The sequence below is a fragment of the Euprymna scolopes genome, chromosome 43, assembly GCF_053919585.1.
Source record: "Euprymna scolopes isolate OS-2025 chromosome 43, ASM5391958v1, whole genome shotgun sequence".
In the NCBI taxonomy this organism is placed as follows: domain Eukaryota; kingdom Metazoa; phylum Mollusca; class Cephalopoda; order Sepiida; family Sepiolidae; genus Euprymna; species Euprymna scolopes.
In genome coordinates, this window is record NC_136524.1 from 22,140,985 (window position 1) to 22,162,300 (window position 21,316).

At 33.6% G+C, this 21,316-nt stretch overlaps 1 protein-coding gene across 1 annotated transcript in view; it reads left to right on the top strand.

Annotated features, from left to right (window-relative positions):
* Nucleotides 1-21,316, top strand: part of LOC145268232 (DNA fragmentation factor subunit beta-like) — a 71,781-nt gene that overhangs the window by 17,173 nt on the left and 33,292 nt on the right. Inside the window, exons 2-3 of the mRNA XM_080123553.1 lie at nt 13,132-13,261; nt 17,248-17,442. Coding sequence (XP_079979679.1) covers nt 13,132-13,261; nt 17,248-17,442 — 325 coding nt within the window. The remainder of the gene's footprint in view (nt 1-13,131; nt 13,262-17,247; nt 17,443-21,316) is intronic.

The window sequence follows — 21,316 nt, forward strand, 5'->3', positions numbered from 1 at the left end:
TATTATACATCTCTTTTCCAGTCCTGGGTATGATCTTAAAATGAACCTAGTTGGAAATGTGGAGTTGGAGTTGCCTCTTAATTACCATTGCTCCCAGGTCCACTTTGACCCAGAGTAGTAATACTTGTTGGGACATTTTGTGCTACCAGATCAAGCTGTCTGAAATTGACATTGAAGCATTTTTTTTTTTTTTTTCAAAAATTGCTAGATTTGTTATAAAATAACTCAAAGTGGTTGATATGCCATAAAACAAAAAACGACCAACATGCATCTCCTTTCAGTATCTTTTAAAAATGATAAAAATGATATTTCTATGATCTCATCTTTACTTAATTATTGTAAAACAGCTCCAATGTCAGAATCTGATATGTCTGTTGGTATCATCAATTCTGAAGAGATGGTTTATCTTATCAGGCCAATTTCGGTTTTCACTCAACTAACAACCCCGAGTGTTTCTATCATTTTTAAAAACAAGATGAGGGTGTAGCTGAAAAATGAATCCAAGATTAATGATATGTGTCGAGTGATCTTTAGGGCAATGCACAATTATATCGCGGCTAATTGAATGAGCAGATTATCCATCTATTTTCTGAGCGAAAAGGAATAGAGCTATAAAAACAGCGACTTTTTAATAAAAGAAAAATGAATCAAAGAGATTTATATTATTTGATGTTTTTTTTCACAATGCTGATGTAAACCTCCAAAGATGTATCTTGTCAAACTTGAGAATTTTTCTGTCGGAGTTGTGAATCTGGACGGAGTTTCAAACGGAACCCTTTATTTAATCCACGGAGATAGCATGCTTTTCCTCCATCGGCCATGACTGGGTAGAAGTCCTCAGTAATTCGCAATTGTATTTTGTGTGTCACTCGCACTGAGGATTGAACTTTCAACCTCTGGTTCTAAATCAATGGGCCCTAACTTTTGCCCGTTTTTAACAGGAAAAAAAATAGTTTAAACATGCATTACTTTTATTTACTTCAAACACAGCGTATTGCTACTGAAGCATAAGGGTTTGCTGTGATAAGGTTAAAGTTTATAGAAAAGAAACTTCTATTAGTTGATACTGTTGAGGAAACAAGGAGCAAGGAAGGAATTCCAAGGGCTAGTGATCAAAAGAAAGAAGGCACTAGTGTTACATATTGGTTTTCCGAATAACACTGATTCACCTAAGATAAGCAAAAGTGGTTGCGATTATCAGTGTTATTAAATAGAAAATATTTCAATAACAGAAAAAGGAATGCTTGGAGAAAAATGTTTGAATGGTGAAAAGAATGTATGAGATACATAATTACAGTTAGGAATTTAGTTTTCATAAACAATGATGTTAATATGTAACAAAGATCAGGTGACTGATTCTTTGTGCTATGTTGCAGATTATTACGGAGTTACATAGAGAATAGTTAGACAGTTAGTCAGAGAAGAGACCAGTTAGAATCAGTTCAAGTATAAGAGTTTGAATTGACAGTCATAGAAGCATTTGGCTAGGAAGACAACGGGATGTAATCATAAAAAAAAAAAAAAAAAAAAAAAAAACGGCATGCACTCCTAGAGCAAAAAAAAATTGCAACCATGAATAAATGTTAAACGTGTGAAATATAATTTAGTTGTCATGAGTTTTCAGAGGAGATAATAATTTGCATTTACAGGAGCATGCCCAGAATGATATGTCATGTGTTGTGACTACAAAAAGGTATGTTCTTCCTTTGTTTGGTGCCAGGCAGATGTTTATTTGTCCCATAAGAAATTGTTTATAAATTTTTATATGTCACATGAGAATTGTGTGTGTATGTATATATATATATATATATATATATATATATATATATATATATATATATATATATATGTATAAACAGTCACACACACCCACAAGGAACATTATATACACTAGATGATCACCTATATTGACACATACTTACACTCAACGCTAGAGACGATCATAGGCAAGCATAAGCATTTACATATACACTCGCTATATAGACCAGCTATATAACACTAGAGTATGAATATAGGGACCTCTACAGAGAAGGGGGTGATTTTGCTGCTAGTTGGGTGCTATGTTGAGGGAGTACAAGTGAAATAAATTCGGCAGAATACATTCTATGGAAGTATTTTAAAGCCAGCTAGGATGCAATACTACAGCTAGGGACTGAAGCTTGGTAGACAATGTAGAACCTATTAAATTAGACTTTTATTGGCATCCTGTCCAAGAGTGATAGGCTTGCACTTGGTGCACCAGCCCAGATGTGGCAACCATAATCTATGCATGGGCAACTAGTAGCTTTATAGGATACTGGCAGAATGTGGGCACATAGATCTTATAATAATATTACCAAACTAGTTCAAGTACCTGGCATTGCCAGGTTGTATTTGATATATGTGAATATTTCATCCTCATACACAATTATCTTATTGATTAAATAAAACACTGATTCATAATGGCTTCTTTTCCATATCACAAACACCATCTTCCAGCAAAAGGATAGACTAAAGACAACCTGGATGCATTCTTGGTCCAGACACTGGCACCTCATAGATTACATTCTAGTACACCAAAGAGACTACAGAGATGTCCTACACACCCGAGTGATGCCCAGCGTAGAATGCCACACCAACCACTGCCTAGTGCATTGAAAAAACCGGCTGCACTTCAAACCCAAACCAAGGAAGGGAGGGCCACCCAGGAAAACGTACAAGCTTAGCAAGCTACAATCAGCTGAAGTGAAAGTTGTCTTCCAGTCCAAGCTCAAAAACGACAGCGGTTCAGAAAAAGTTCCCTCACCTGAGCAACTTTGGGATCAACTGAAAACAGATATCTTGCAGACATCTGAGGAGATCCTGGTGTTTTCCACTAAAAAGAACCGGGATTGGTTTGATGAAAACAACGAGGAGATACGGGGATTATTGGCAAGGAAGAGATCGACCCACAGGCCCACTTGGTTCGGCTATTCTGTCTGTTGAGTGGAGCGGCTTTACGTCACATCTGCAGTATCATCTTGCTCTCCGTCGCAGATAAAATCCTTGCTCATGTGCTCCTGAACAGACTGATATCTTCTATTGCAGAAGACCACCTCAAAAACCCAATGTGGCTTCAGAGCAAACAGGAGCACCGTAGATATGGTTTTCGTCCTTAGGAAATTGCAGAAGAAGTGTCGAGAACAAAACAGGGAACTCTATGTAACGTTTGTAAACCTAACCAAAGCATTTGATGTAGTGAGCAGGAGGGGACTTTGGCTGATCTTGGAGCACCTCAGCTGCCCCACAAAGCTCCTCAACATGAACATTCAGTTGCTTAAGAACCAGAGCAGCTAGATTAGAGTGAATAACCTCTCAGTTCAGCATCTTCTTCAGCATGACTTCTCAAGGGTTCCATCAGCACTGTCTCCGTACCATCCTCAACATTCACTGGAGTCACTATGTCACCAAGACTGAGGTCATCAAGCAGGCGGAGATCACCAGCATCGAGCCCATACTACTGAAGTCGCAAGTACGTGGGGCACTTTCCAGAATGTAGGATGATCGCCTGCCCAATGTAGCCCTATATGGTGAACTCTCTATTGGCCATCGTGACAGAGGGGTACCGAAGAAACGATATAAAGAGTCTCTGAAGAAGTCCCTTGGTGACTGCCATATTAACCACCACTACTCTCACTGCTGACCGTGACACCAGGTGACATACTGTCCACCAGGCTGTCACCTTCTTTGAGGTCTCCTGCACAGAGAATCTATGGGAGAAATGCAGCTGTACCTGATGTGACTTTTGACTGCAGCCACTGCAGCCAAACCTGCTTGTCTCTCATCGGGCTCATCAGCCACAAACATGCCTGCAGTCGACGTGGACAGCTCCCTTCATTGGGACTTCGTTCGTGAAGTTAAGTCACGAAGACAAATCAAGCTAAATTCTTCTCTTCATAGTAAACTAGCAGGGATACCTGATGCTGCCTGATGATCCAACTGTCAAACTTTTTTTTTTTGTTTACTTACCTCCCCATGAGGACAGTAAGACACAAGGTCGGTTTTTTAATGTGGGGAAAAACCAGCTTCCCAAAAAGGGGTATTCTGGTTAGTAACAAGAATAAAAACATGTATCAATCATGAAGGATTTCCCTGAGACAAAAAAATGAAGTGCAGCATCAGAACAGATACTACACTTTGATCTTAGCCTGAAGGCAATAAACGAAAAAAGACTGTCATTTTTATTGTCACTGAAATTGGTGAAATCGGCCATTTTTCAATCAAATCGATTGATTGTTTGCTCTAGTTGGAGACCCATCATGGTGCATCACGAGGAAACTTCACATGCCTCCCTGCAGTGACTAAATACATAGTAGTCTACATTGCACTGTAGAGAACCTACTGTTGATTTTATAAAATTATTTTTATATATAATGACTTGAATTAAAGTTTAAAATGCAAAAGTCAATTATCATGCTTCATTTGTGCTCTAAATTTTGAAAGCGCCGCTGTCATATCAAAAAACCTACTGTTGATTTTATATGTCTGGCCTTACTACTTGTGCGATGGTAATAGTTTGAATTTAAATTTAAGATGAAAAAGTCAGATATGATGTAGTTGTGCTTTAAACAGAAACATTCATTTTGAATATGCCCCTCTCATATCAAAGAACCTACTGTTGATTTTATATGTCAGGCTTTTCAGCTTGTGTGGTAATAAAACTTCTCAAATGCACTTGTAATGTTAGGCTGTGTAAGATGTTAACTGTGATCCAAACCCCACTTGTTCCATCTTTCATCGAATTAAATCAGTCCTGCCATTTTCGAGTTCATAGGGAATAGATTCTCTCTCTCTCTCACACACACACACACACACACACACACACACACACACACACACACACACACACACACACACAAGAAAAAATTTCTTTTTTATAATAGTAGAGATATAGATCAATAATAAAAAAAAATAAACTCAGATTTGGACCAATCACTGACAATAGCAACCTAACTTGAAGTTGAAAAAGCTATAAATGACACAAAAGAAAGAATTGTACATTTATAAAAAGAAAAGATTAAATTTTGTTTACGTCCAAATTTTATCAAAGCTATCTTCAAAAATCAAATTAAATATCACAAGTTGCAATTGCATGGAAGTTCATTTTTTTTTTTTTTTTTTTTTACCTATTTTTCACACTCTAAATTGAGTGTTTGTTTGATATGTAATATGTTTCACCTTGTGTTTGATTTATTGTTTGCTTAGACGAATTGGTTTTATATACCACTAGTAGGCTACCAAGCATTGTTTGGGGCTATAAAAACAAACTAGAAGGTAAAAAGTGTGTGTGGCATCTTTATATTAAAACTTTTATCTCCCTACCTCCCTCAATCTGTCTTTCCCTTTCCTCTATTTTTACACGTCCCTCTTCCTCACCTCCTCTCTTGTTTTAATGTATTGAAAATGCTGCTGCTGCTGCTACTACTACTACTACTACTACTAATGTAACTCTTATTTATAAATTATTTTTTATTTTAGATATTAACTAGTCTGCGTGCCTGGCGTTGCCCGGGTGTTTGGAGATGTGTGAGCAAAAAATATAAATAGATAAATAAATAAAAAGCGCTGGTAGGCAGGCAGGCAGGCAGGCTTGAACCCGTAACACGAAGGAGGAAAGAAATGTGAAAAAAAACATGACGTCTTTGCCGTTTCGTCCATCACTAAACCAGAAGTGGCAAAGGTTTAAATTAAGACTAGTCAATTGAAAAGACGAGGTGACTTTCAAAAATATCGGCGAAAAAAAGCGACCCCTCCTTGTAGAAAAGTGCCCAGTTGAGGGTGAAGGAATTAATGCTTTTAGCCAATTTTTCGATATTTGTCGTCCGAAAGGTCGAGCTTCAAAGTAATACCAATCTCATGAAAATCTGTCGCCTCTGTCAAAAGTTTTAGGATGACATACAAGCATACATACATACATTTAAACAGACAGGTGAGATTTATATAATAGACTAGCGGGGGTGGCCAGCGTTGCCCGGGTGTAGTGAAGTAATAACTCTGTAAATATTATTAAAAAAAATGATGTTAAACTTCTTAAAGAAAAATAAAAAAACAAAATAAAAAAACAGCGAACGAATGTAAAAAAATGAAAAAAAAAAATGTTGAGAAAACCAAAAAAAAACAGCGAGAAAGCAGAAAAAATGGCATAAATAACCCTGTTTCAATACCTCGCGTGTGTGTAGGGGGGTGTAAACTAAAGAATAAGCGAAGTAATAACCCTATTTAAATATTAAAAAAAAAAAAAACGTGCCCGGGTCTTTGGAGTTGTAAAAGAAAAAAAAAGTTTTGGTAGGGAGGTAGGCTTGAACACGAAGCCTCGGGGCTAAGGTGTAAAAAAACAGTCTGGCACATTACCCCAATGCCAAAGAGACAGTGAAGTGAGAATTAACGAAATTAAACATTAAAAAAAAACTACAGGTGATTTAAACTAACATCAACATTTTCTACGTCAAACATGACGTCATCGTCATAGTAGCAGTAGGAGAAAAAATGAAGGAACGATTTTTTTGCCACCTCTCCCTGTACAAAACTGCCCAGGAATTAATGTTTTTGGACAACTTTTCGATATTTGTCGTTGGAAGGTTCGAGCTTGAAAATGATACCGATCTGGCAAAAATATAGACTAGCAGGGGTACCCGGCGTTGCCCGGATGTTTGTAGGTGTGCATGTTGGGGGGGGGGAGGGGTAGATCAAAACAAAACCCTGTTTAAATATTTAAAAAAATGAACAAAAACAAAAAAAAAATGCGAAAAAGTTTTGAGAGGGAGGTAGGCTAGAACCCAAAGCCTTGAGGTTAATAGTCTGATGATATAGCATGATGTCACGAAGGCAGGGACTTTAGAAGAGTCGAAAATAAGCGTTTAAAACCCCAGGTGGTTTTCTAGGTCAAATATCATGCAGTAACAGTAGCAAAGAAAATGAATTCTTAGCACGAATTTTGTAAGATAAAAGTCGCTGAAATAAAAGATATTATGACGTCATTTTGTAGATCTTAGATATTATCATCTCGGTAGCATATAAAAAGTTAGAAGAATGAGAACCACCCTGAAAAAAGCCTTTAGCGGACATACAGAAAAAATGCACACACACACAAACACACACATTTTCGCTTTTATATATATACTAGCAGGGGTACCCGGCATTGCTCCGGTGTTTTTGGGTGTGTGTGGTCAGGCGGGAGTGGGGGTGTTAATGAAAACCTAAAAATAAGCGAAGTAAAAAAAAAAACCCCAGAAAAACGAACATGAAAAATACCCCCCCCTCCCAAAAAAAACATGTGAAAAATGGCTTAAATAACCCTGCTTCAATATTAAGATTTAAAAGATCGAAAAAAAAAAAAGACATCTCACACCACGATTCGAGCTCAAAACGTTTAGATAATGAGGCCGTGCTCTAAACAACTGAGCTAAGATGGCGTCGCCAAAATTGTGTCGCTTTTTCAAATATTTAAAGTAAATCCGGTTATGATGTCGTATGACGCATGCGTAGAAGCGAACTCGTCATGAGAGGACGGTTTTTGCTGAACCCCCCCCCCCCTGTAGAAAACTACTAATTTCAGGGTGAAGGAATTAACGTTGTTGGCCAATTTTTCGATATTTGTCGGGCGAAGGTTGGAAGTTTAAAATGATATCGATCTGGCGAAAATCCGTGACCCATGTCGAAAGTTTCTGTGAGACATACAAACACACATGCATACATACAAACAAACACACATACATACATACAAACACACATTTTCGTTTTTATATATTAGTTTTAGTAGGAAGGTAGGATTGAACTCTGAAGCCTTGATGTGAAGGTAAAAACGAAAGGTAAAAAAAAAGCCAGGCACCTAACCATCTCGGCCACGAGGGGAGAGGAATTGATTAACGTGTTAAGTTAAGGTTTATAAAGTGAAATATACAGGTGTGAGGAAGTTAAGTGGTGTGATGTTTGACCTACTTTTGTGCTGCAAGCCAGTTACTGTTTCCCTCACCCCATCATTCACTTTTCGAAGACATGGCGATGGAAAAATAGCTAGTAAAATAGCTGGTAAAAGTCGGTCAAATTAAATACACACGTGACCCCTGTTCTTAAGTCGTAGATATTACGATTTAGACATGATATAAAAAGTTTTAAGAAGCGAGCCAACCAAGAAGGTCGACAAAAAAGCCTTTTGCAGACATACATAAAAAGTGCACACACATACATTCACACACACATTTTCGCTTTTATATATATATATATATATATATATCTATAGAGAGAGAGAGAGAGAGAGAGATAGCTTATCTAGGACAATGCTGATCAATAATATACTAACCTTGTGGGTGTTTTTTTGTAGTTTGCTTTTTTTTACTTTTAACTGGACATATAAACATACATACACACAGACAACTACTCTTTATCTAATAGATTACTAATCAGCCGATTATTCCAATTATTTTTATAGATTTAATTTTTGAAACATTTTAGTGTTTAACCAATCAATCTTTAGTTTTACAACTCTGATTGGGTAGTTGTTAGAGTGAGCACTAGTTAGCTATAAAAGCAATCATACAATGTAAATCCATATTGATTTGTGGTTAGAGGAATTGTAATTGACAGAGAGATATTTATTCTGACTATCTCTTTGAAAATATTAATTAGGCAAAAGTTATAGCCCGTTGACTTGGAATGAGTGCTTTATGACAAATTGATGGCTGAATATGGTTAAATTTGTGGCCAGTTTTGCATTAAATACTAATCCTTATTAATCTCAAATGGATACCATAATATATAGTTTGCTGCACCTTATCATAGCAAAGGCCCATACAAAATTTTAGTGATATTGGCTTAGTTGTTTCTAAGAAAACTTCTAGAATAAATGTGGTATTGTGGTATCCCCTATCAATATGCAACGGATGCATACTATAATATTTAGTTTCAGCTAGATCAGCTTAGTAGTTTATGAGAAAAAGTGGAACAGACAGACAGACAAACTAAAAGAAATATAATATAGAAATCCTGATGCTATCAGTATTAGACTGTCTGAAATAACAGCTTCACAACCAAAAATGCACCAATTTTTTTTTTCCTAGACCTTCATTAAATTCAGTCCTGTTCTGCCAACCCAAAAACAAAAACAAGATTGTTCTGTCTCTTCATTTTTTTGTTCCTTTCTTTCTTTCTTTCTTTTTTATTAATAGGTAACAGTCTGTGAGGATTAAGGATGAGATTCTAGTAGCTAAGCAATCCATGGCTTGAGAGTGGATATACACTCTGCAATACTCCAATTTTCCTCTGACCTAACCTAGACAGGCGTTTGGAGATGCTCGATCTGATCAATCGGCTAGTTATCTCAAGCCCCACCATATATAAAAACCCCACCAACATCAGTCTATTACGTGGCTTTGACGCATCAATATAATATATGTGGGACACAGAGTGTTTTGGATGACTGACAGCAGGTAACGTGACCGTGATAGTTGAACCATCCTTATGCAACATAATTTCTCACATAAACCTTTACAGTGAGATTGGCAATTTTTCTTTATCCAATATATATATATTTGGAAATGAAAATAGTTGTTTTTTTTAAAAAAAAAATTGGAATAACAAAACAATATCCACACTATCTTTCAAAGTAAGAATATTTTTTTTATGTAGCTTCTGTTTATGAAGCTATAGCAAATAGGGGAATAATATCACTGTATATGCAAGACTAGCAGGATTACCAGGTGTTGCTCGGGGCAAAAAAAAAAAAAAAAGTAAAAGAAAAAAAGAACTATATAGCATTTAAGTAGTGTAATGTTTTTATGTTAAAACTTCTATCTCTCCCTTTCTCTCTAACCGTCTTTTCATCTTTCTCTCTTTCCAATTTTTCTGTCCTTCTCCTCAACCCTTACCTTCACCCCCATCCAACCCATTTCTCCATCTGCTTGTAATATCTTGAAAAACTATAGCTATTTCTTTTAAATGTATTTCTAAATTTTAGATAGGTATACCTCTGTGGTAATACTACTCTAAAAGCTATAAACTTTGTGAGTATTGGTTAGTAATTTTGGACTTTTAGCTTGACATACAAACATACACATAGACAACTGCTCTTTATATAACAGGTAAGACAAAAAATAATATTGGTAAATATGCACTTTGAGTGGGTAAATTATTTGACCTTGATAAAATCCTAAAAAACTTTTTTTTTATTTATTTTTTTTTTGATAAAACACATTAGTAGACCCCCAAAACTTAAATAAAACCATAAAAAGTATGTTTATATATATATATATTTATATATATATATATATATATATATATATATATATATATATATATATATATATATATTTTTATATATATATATATATATATATATATATATATATATATATATATTTTTTTTTTTTTTTATTAGACTCAATAGTAAAACATTGCATGCAATGACAGCTAGGTTCTTTTCTCATTTGAACTAATTTGAAAAAAATAAAAAACATGGCCGCCATTGCATATAACGCCTTACTGTTCTCCACTGAGTTCAATAAAGATATAAAAAATGATAAAAATGAAGCCTTTTATGGTTTTATGTTCTTTGGGTCTAATTATATGTTTTATTTAAAAAAAGAAAAAAGAAGCTTTTTATGGTTTAATGTAAATCAAATAATTTATGCACCTGAAGAACATATTTACCATAATATTATCTATAATTTTTATTTCTTTTAATAATAAAAATCTTGTTTCTTACTCTCAAATCACAAGTAATGCTCACATTAAAAGTGTGAAGTACTCTGCTGATCATGAGAACTGATTTGTTTTCATCTTTTTTTGGAGCGTGAGAGTAAAGCAGATGACAAACAATGGGCAGAAAGAAATTGTCTTTCGGAACCTGGAGCATATCACAGATTCTCAACATGACTAAGGTTGCTGTAAACCATTGATTGCATTTTGTTTCTGAACGGACAAACAATATGGTGTTTTTCTTTTCTAGTTTTTTTTTTCTTTCTGAATTTCTTCTCATGACTACACTTGCTACAAGGAAACACTATTCACAAGCCAGTTCAGAGTGTGAAAATGGGTTCCAATATTTTTCTTGATTCTGATACAATTACTGATTCAGCTGCAATTTTTTGATTCCGGTCCTTTTCAAATTTATAAATATTTAACTATAGAGTTGTTTGTTTTTATGTTTTCATTTCTACAAAAACCCAGTTAATATGTACATACGTCTTCATAAACATAATCAAAAATACATGTTTGTGTATGGGTGATGGTGATCAATTGGTTCTAATTTTATTGGTTGTTTAGAATCAATAAATATTTTAGTACCAGTAATGGAAAATTTTGTTTTATATAAAATAAAAAAATAAATAAAAACAAAACAATTAAAAGAATTGTTTTTGAAATCAGAAATTAAGAACACTTTTTTCCGATTCCGATACACCAAAACTTTCGATTTTTCTAATTCCCAATTCCAATTCCAACTAATCTTCCCATTCAATTTCAACTTGCGATAAGTTATGTATTTTTAGAGTTTTTTGATCAAATTTAGATATAAACAAAATTAGTTTTTTTCTTTATAAGCGTACAAGGTGCCTTCAATAAGTTTCCAGACTTTTTTGTACAGGCATTTAAAATTGTCGTTGACTCTTGAAAATTAATTATGTTATTGCTGTTATTAATTATGAGATGGCTGACCAATTTTTATGGTTTCAAATGAACAGCTACAGCAGGAATTGGAATACACCCTACTTAAGCCTGATTGTCACAGCTGGTGAATTTTAAAAATGCAATTTGTATGTGAGGACATTTTAGAAAAATGATATGCAATAAAATTCTGTTTTAAACTTGGAAAAATGCCACAGAAACGTATGGAATGCTTCAGACTGCTTTTGGACCATCTTGCATGAATCTAGCTTCAAGTTTTGAGTGGCATAAGAGATTCAAGGAAGGCAGGGAGTTTGTGAGAAAGGATGAGAGATATGGGAAGAGTAAGGAAGTTAGAACACCAAAGTTGATTGGTCGAATAAAGAATTTAATAGATAAGGACCTTTGTGTCGCGACTGATTGAACAGTTTAATGTCAGTTTGGGAACTGTACATACAATTATTTGCAAGGAACTGAAGATGTGGAAGATTTGTGCAAAGTGTAAAAAATGATCAGAGAAGATCAAACTATTTAATCAAGATGAGCATCAAGACAGTTCATCACCTTCCCTATAGTCTACACCTTGCTCCCTGTGACTTTTGGTTATTCCCTAAGCTCAAGGAAAACTTTAGAGGCTGTCATTATGAGACAATTGAGGAGATGAAAGAACCTGTGACCAGCTACGTTGAAGAGGGGTTGAAACCTCGAAACATTCATGCCCATAGATTATTGTTTTAAAAATAATAAAAATATTATTTATCTACGTCCAAATAAAATATGGGCGATTTTTTAAGTAAAATGATCTTCAAAGCGAAGACACTACTTAACTGTATTTATCGTTTAAAAAAAATCAACAAGAAATTATATATATATATATAGGATCTAAAATTATAAATGGAATGGACAAAATTTTAAAGGACAGCTTGACAAGTTATTTGATGATATTGAACTCGAAGATGACCATGCTGTAGTCTGCTGTGAAGCAGTCCCTGATAATGTGTTAGGAAAGTTCTTGGAAAGAAACTCTGTTCATGGAAGTTTTGTTTGATATCAGGTATAAAAAGTTTTTTGCAATTATAGTAACCCAATGATTTTTGGCTGTAAATGTTTTACAGATACAGACTGGAGATTGGAGCCCAGTCGAGCACTTACCATGGAAATAGTGATAGAGTAGAAAAATACTAACAATGTTTCTTCTCTGAGAAAATGTCTGTAAAGAAGACAAGAGATGGTGCCTAGATTGCTAAGTCAATTTTGTACAAAGCGTGAAAAGGTGATCTGAGTGGCACCTCTCTAGATGCGGCAAGTAATACTTCTAGGACATATTTGATGTTACAGTTGAGATTTCTTGATTGGAATTTATGAGATAGCAGATGAATGTCTGACATCCTGCAGGATGCCCCATTGTGAGCTCAAACAAAATGATAAGAAAATTAAGAAAAAAAAAAAATTAGATATGATTGTTTCTCCTTTATTTATTTGAGATATTTGCATTTTATCTTGTTTTTGTTTTAGATGAACCCTGACGAAGTGATTGTTGTCCTTGAAAATGATGGTACATGTATTCGCACACAGTCATATTTTTCAAAACTTCCTGAACAAACCGCATTCATTTTCCTCAAACCTGGCGAAACATGGAATGGACGTAAATATCACACAATTTTTATTATTAACCATCTCTACTTGTAATTATAGTTTATAATTTTTATTTGTTTGCATAATTTTTAAACTTAAACAAGAAAAAAAAAATGTTTTAGTTGTAAGGGAAATAGCTCTTTTATATTTTTTAATAAAAAAAGTATAGATTATTCCCCTTGTGATTTTGATTTTCCAGTTATAACTGAAAAATGTTTTAATTTTACTAGTTGCGTGTGCGTGATTACCAAAGTTTTAAATAAGCTATAATGAATTCCACTGGGCAACAATTTTTTTACCTTTTGAATGTTGTCTAGATTTCTACAATTGATTTATGGTATCTTTGCATTGCTGAATCAGGAATATATATCTGTTTTGCTCCATCAGGTAAGGTTTTTGTGTTGATTTGAACAGAAAATCAGATCTTGTGACAAAATCAAGTACCTTTTTGTGGCATTATCAGCTGATTTTTCTTTAACACATATCATCCTAAATCTGCTTTTTTAAGAGAAAAAAATGTTTTCATAACACGTATTGCTTACCTGATAAAAACATTGATTATTGAAAACTGAGTGCTGAGCATTGATAAAGATAAGTCCACAGAAATTGCATGTTGCTTCATCATTGTTCAAACTTTAGGGCTTGAACTTCCATTTCTCTGAACCCCTGGAATGTTCAGTGGAAGGAAGGTCTCTCTTCAGATTCTAACAGTAGACAGCCATCATGACTGCCTTCCAGCCACCCTAATACCAGGTCTCCATCTCTTTCAGGTCCTAATAGAATCTCCCCCACTGCTCCTCACTTAATGAACTCAGATTCTCAGGAAATCGGTCAATATGTGAAAATAGTGCATTTCTACACTCATGTTGCAGCCTAGGTTTCTGACAGCAGTCAGCATGCTGTTGACAAGTTTTGTAGTTTCTGGTCTTATTGTTGTCAAGAAAGTTCTTGACTACCAGAATAAATGCCTTCTATGCTTCCAGTTCCACTTTGTTCATTAAGTTTCTGGATCTCTGAGCTGTCAGATCTAAGGACCATCAAAGATGTCAGCTTTCAACTTCTCCATGATCAGGCCTGGAATAGCCTGGCACAAGCAAATGAAGAAGTCACCGTCCTTGTCCAGAGCCTTGGTGAATTGTTTGATTAAGCTTGGCTTGATGTGCAGCAGTGGAAGAGTATTCTGTCTCTGTCCACCAGAGAGTCGTTGATGACGTTCTTTTTTTTTGCAAGGTACCACTTCCTCGCGCACAGGCCAGCCCTTCTTCACGTATGCTGAGCATTAATATTTTTGAAGATGTTGAGGTTTTATGACTTCAAACTGATCATTTTTTTGACATAATCATCTAAAACTCTCGGACCTGAATATTTCTTGTCATTAAAATAATTATTTCCAACCAAAACATGGCATTTAACCCTCAATAACTTCTAAAATACTCCACACATACACAGATATGAATAAAAATGTAAAAAATGATATGTGACCCTAGCTCAAAAACTTGACCTGATCAAGCAAAATCAATGTAATTTTTGGATTACATGCATCAGATCACTATAAATTCTAAATCTGCTGAAAAAATGCAGACAACAAATTTATTGTTGCTTAGTGCTATATTATAATATTGTTATTGACACTATAATAATGTACTTCATTACAGCAATAACAAATGAAATTTGGCTAAACAGAATCAAAGATTGATATGTCAGTCAATATGTTATGTGGTCCAACTTTTCAAATCTCTGAAGATAACTATATGTTAAACTTGGTTTTTGACCTGGCGTTGCTCGAGAGTATATATTTTCATATTTGCTTTGCATTTTTTAAAAAATTCTTTTGTCATTTATTATTCTTGTACCAAAATATTATTTTTAAATCTATCATATGTATTTGCAAACTTACATCCAAAGATTTTTTTTTCTGTTGCCTGTCGATCTAAAATTTCTTCTACAGGCCAACCAATGATTTTTGAATCCGTAAAAAAAAAAATATTTAAAATGAGGGAAAAAATGCATGTTTCAAAAGAAACTAATCAAATAGCCTGATCTGGTAGCACCAGTACTGATATCTGAAAATACTGGCTTTCTAACCTAAAATGCATCAAACATTGATGTTATAATTTTTTTTTTCTTTTCTCTTAATCCTGTTCTGCAAAGTTAAAAACAAAAAACAATAATTTTCTCTAAAAAACAACCCAACTAAACCAAACTCGATAAAAAAAAAGATATAAAAAACCCGAAGCATAAAATATTTTTTCCTAAAATGCAAAACGGGTTGATATGCCATAAAACAAAACAACCAAACCAAACCAAACTCCATGAATGAATATTTAATGATATAAGGAACTTGAAGCATAAAAACCTTTTTCAAAATTATTGGATTCAGCATTAACTAACTTGAAAACGATTGATATGACATAAAACAAAAGAACCAAAATAAATTGTTTAATTGTGATAGATTTAAATTCATATGAAAAATATTTTTTTTTCTAAAGTTATACTATGAAATAATTTTGATAGATTTAAATTCATATGAAACATATTTGCTTTCTAAATTTGTACTATGAAATAATTGTGATAGGATTAAATTCATATGAAAAATTTTTTTTTTCTAAAGTTATACTATGAAATAATTGTGATGTATTTAAATTCAAATGAAACATATTTGATTTCTTAAGTTGTACTATGAAATAATTGTGATAGGATTAAATTCATATGAAAAATATTTTTTTTTTTTCTAAAGTTATACTATGAAATAATTTTGGTAGATTTAAATTCATATGAAACATATTTGCTTTCTAAAGTTGTACTATGAAATAATTGTGATAGGATTAAATTCATATGAAAAATATATTTTTTTCTAAAGTTATACTATGAAATAATTGTGATGGATTTAAATTCAAATGGAAAATATTTGCTTTCTAAAGTTGTACTATGAAATAATTACTAAGAATTTACAAAATGACTTATTTAAAACAAATGCCATAAAATAGATATTGTGTTTTGGAATTAATCTCAAAAAAGGATTGATGTCTCACAAAATAAGTATATATTTTTCAATGGGAAAAAACCTGAAAAGGTTTAATATGCCATAAACAAATATCATACTTTGGGGTAATTGCGCCACATCCGGGGGTAATTGCGCCACCTAAAAAAATGCCTTACACAGTCTAACATCGCAAATGCATTTGAGAAGTTTATTACCACACTAGTTGAAAAACATGACATAAAATCAACAGTAGGTTCTTTGATATGAGTGAGGCATGCTCAAAAGGAATGTTTCTGTTTAAAGCACAATTTTTCATTTTAAGATTAAATTCAAGCCACTAGCACTGCATAAGCATTAAGGCCAGGCATATGAAATCAACAGTAGTTTGTTTTGTTTAATTAAAATAAATGTTTCTATTTAGAGCACAATTGAAGCATTATATTTGACTTTTGCATTTTAAACTTTAATTCAAGCAATTATATATAAAAATAATTTTATAAAATGAACAGTAGGTTCTCTACAGTGTAATCTAGACTATAATATATTGTGAATTAAGTCACTGTGAAAGGCATGTGAAGCTTACTCTCAGTGCACCATGATGGGTCTCCAACTAAAACAGGCAATTAATTGATTCAATTGAAAAATGGGCGATTTCACTGATTTCGATGACAATGGAGTGTGAAACATTCATTGATCATTATTCGATCTTGGGCAATGTCAGTTCTTCCTGCTAGTATATTATAAAGCAAATAGTCTTTTTTTTTTTTTGGCAAATGATTATTTTTATGTTTTTAAAATAATAAAGAAGAAAAGCCTGTTTATGTCATTAACAACTAAATGTTTAGAAATTGGTGAATATCATTGTTGAACAACAATATTTAAAAAAAAATTATTATTAAGAAATAATAAAACTTATATTTTAATATATAATAAGGAACTATTTGGAATAGTTGCTTTTTGTGAAAAAATGTTTGTGAAAAATTCTCCAAAATTGTTATGCATTAATTTTTCAGCCTATGATCTTATCAATGACGTCTTTGAGAAACTAAATTCTACAGTTTTATCAGTTGACGATCGTAACAAACTTTTGTCATTCATCCTTAAAGATGAAACGATGGAACAATATAAACAGATTCTTGATTCACTGGAGGATGAAGAAAGTAATCTTCTTGCTGAAACACATATCGAACATCAAACTTGGTTTAAAGGTAAGTATACTACTGATGTCTTTTGTTACTCGTATTCACCCTAAACAAGGTATATTGCCACTTGGATGTAAAGGGCTATTATATGAAACCATGTCTATAGTGGCACTATGTTGGTAAGTGAGCAGTGAGATGTCTGTTCACTTTACATTTTAGTTAGAGTTGGGCAAAATTGGGGTGTTCGGAGGTAAATATACAAACAAGTGAGCCATTAGCCACGTTCTGATCAACCAGGTTATGGCCTCAGGAAAAGCCCACTAGAGATGAGTGCATGACAAAGCACTACAATCATCCCAATATTATGCAAATGATGATATCCTCAACCTTTTGAACAAGAGCGGATCCAGACTAGTTAAGCAAACATTAATGGCATGCAAGTTCTCCCAATTTACTCAGTTTGTGAGAGAGAAAGAATTTGAAAATGGGAAGATTGCATTCATTGTCCTAGTCAGAAAATTAAACTTAACACTGGATATTTCTGATGTGTCCCTGATTGTACTTTTTCATGTGGCTAATACACAAAGAAAATGTGTGAAAGCTGGTGATAGACAGAGCCTACTACCCCTTAAGTAAATTAGTTTTTTTTTGGATGATTTGTTTGAGTCACTGCTCTAGGAAGATTGTTGATCAGGACTTAGGAGGCCTCCCTCCCTTAGTAGTAAGCAATATAAGTATGTCAACCATAGTCAAGAGCAACCCAAAAGTTTCTTTTCATAGTTACTACACTAAGATATAGGAGAGGCACCACTATTTTTCCTAGATTACTTCTATTTACCCTTGATTCTCATCTTATAATGATGAGTGTTTAGCAAGGAGTCAGTGAGGGTTGAAGACATGTGTTGCAAGGAGAGAAATTCTGTGGAAATGATATGATGGATGCTTAATGTGAGTCTTAAATACAAGCTTAGATCTGATGACTTCAGAGGAAGATTAAATCTGGACAGCACAGGGGAATGTGTGCAGAATAAGAGACTTTATGATCATGTTCAAAGAAGGAAGGAGAATTCTTGTGTTAGTATTTTCAGAATAGTTGAAATAGTGGAGTTGGATAAGAAAAACAGGGGAGAGGTTGTTAGGATTGATTTGATAATAACAGGAATAAATAAAAACCAGATCGAAGAGAGATTAGTTTGAAGTAAAATTTTAAAATCCAATTAACACACACCAGCATGTAAAACAATGTGTCATCTGTAAAACAATGTGTCATCTGTAAAACAATGTGTCATCTGTAAAACAATGTGTCATCTGTAAAACAATGGGTCATCTGTAAAACAATGTGTCATCTGTAAAACAATGTGTCATCTGTAAAACAATGTGTCATCTGTAAAACAATGTGTCATCTGTAAAACAATGGGTCATCTGTAAAACAATGGGTCATCTGTAAAACAATGGGTCATCTGTAAAACAATGGGTCATCTGTAAAACAATGGGTCATCTGTAAAACAATGGGTCATCTGTAAAACAATGTGTCATCTGTAAAACAATGGGTCATCTGTAAAACAATGTGTCATCTGTAAAACAATGTGTCATCTGTAAAACAATGTGTCATCTGTAAAACAATGTGTCATCTGTAAAACAATGTGTCATCTGTAAAACAATGTGTCATCTGTAAAACAATGTGTCATCTGTAAAACAATGGGTCATCTGTAAAACAATGTGTCATCTGTAAAACAATGTGTCATCTGTAAAACAATGTGTCATCTGTAAAACAATGTGTCATCTGTAAAACAATGTGCCATCTGTAAAACAATGGGTCATCTGTAAAACAATGGGTCATCTGTAAAACAATGTGTCATCTGTAAAACAATGTGTCATCTGTAAAACAATGTGTCATCTGTAAAACAATGGGTCATCTGTAAGACGTTGAATATCAAATACAGCAGCAAGTCCTGGGAAAAAATAACAGTTGGAAATACATACACCAGCCACTATGACTATGCAATTCCTATAGTTATGTACCTTGAAAACAGTCTGCAAAGACCCATAGCACAGTGGATAGAGTACTTGGTGAAATGCAGTTATAAAAGTTAAATTCCTTGAGATTGAAGGTTCAGTCCTCGGTACCGGCAACCTAAAAATACAATTGTGAATTGTTTAGGACTTCTACCCAGTCATGGCTGACTAGAGCATGTTACCCTCTGTGGATTAAATAAAGGGTTCTGTTTGAGATTCCATGCAGATTTTCAAGTTCTACATAAAGATTCCTGAGTTTGAAAAGAAATACCCGAAGAAGGTTGAACGTTACATTGACCAAAACAGTGTGAAAATAATACTCAAGATGAGAACAGTAGTCCGAATAATCAAAATAATACGAATAATCAATCATCATCTCAAAAATTCAGAACTGTAATAGAAAACGGAGCTATTAAACCTAACATAGTGGTATGGGATAAGGAGGAAGGAGCAACTTTAGTAGAAGTTAGTGTTCGCATCGATGCTGAGTTAAACGGAGCTGAAAGGGGGGAAATAACAAAACATGAAAAGAAACTGAAATCTTAGTAAGATCTCTATTATTCCAGTATTTGTAGAAGCAACCAAAATTATGGATTGAGTTAGCTATCAAATATACCCGGTGAACAAAGTGCAAGAGAGATACAAATAACTACACTCAAAAACGGTGGTTAGTATCTTAAAAAGATTTCTCGGTATGAGAAAGCAGGTGAATGTTTGGCATCCGGTAGAATGCGCCATCCCCAGTTAAAACAAAAATGATAAGAAATTAAAAAAAAAATTAACAAACAATAATAAAAACATTATAACCGAAGATTATGCTGTTAATGAATCAAGTGCATTTTTTGTTTTTTAGCATTTAGTATTGTTCATGAAAATAAAATTTATTTGCACGTATAGAAATTCTGGATATACAATTTTTTCTGTTGTGTCAAAATGAAAAGCTTACAAGCGTGATTTGTTTATTTTAAATTGCCGCAATGTGTGTTAAAATATATTTTGTCCTGTTTTATATCATCAAACTGTATAAAACTAGGTATGTTTATATATTTGCACATACAGCATTAACTGTCCGCTTGTGGAACTCTGTTCTGCTGGCCTACTTTCCAGCTGACTACAATATGGTCATCTTCAAGTCCAATATAAACAAGTTTTGGTGAGCCCCTCCCTAAATAATCAATTTCTACCCCAATTTCCACCACTAACTACTAATATGCTGTTATCTCAGTAACTACTGTATATTCATTAACCCTTATCCTCGAGTGGGCTTTGAACCTTAATAAGTGGCGACTCATATGTAAAAAGAAAAAGAACCTTCTAAACTAAATAACTGATCATTCTAAATTCTTGAACAGAGCTGCTAGATGTAAGGGGTCGTAATGTGAGCTATATTTTAGTTTTAGTTTTATGCAAAGGATGTCAAAAAATGGTGAAGGCTTGTCATTAAAATTCAGACACTTGAAATTTTTTTGTGAAATTTTTACAAGTATTAGACATCAATCAATAAATATTTCGCGGAAATATTTTAAAGGGATTTTAGGTATCATAGTATGCATTACATTTCATCCATTGTCATCAATCGCAAATTAAACAAGATTCCCTGAATTTCAATTTCTTTTGAAACCTCTTTTTAAAAAAGTTAAAAAAAGAACAAAAAGAAAGATCATCTCAAACTGAAAAAATTAAAAAAGAGAAAAAACATGTCCAGAATTACCCTTATAGTAAAAAAAAAACAAAATACAGAAAAATCTTTATGATGCATGTACCTATGACAGAACGAAAAGATCACATTCCAGAAAGCATATAAATAGATCAAGTAGTTTTATTTTCATAAAGGAAATCATTTTTAAATGATTAATGGAAATCGTAGGCATTACAAAGCTGATCACACAAGTTTGATTTATTGTGGAGTAATCTGTCCTTGTTT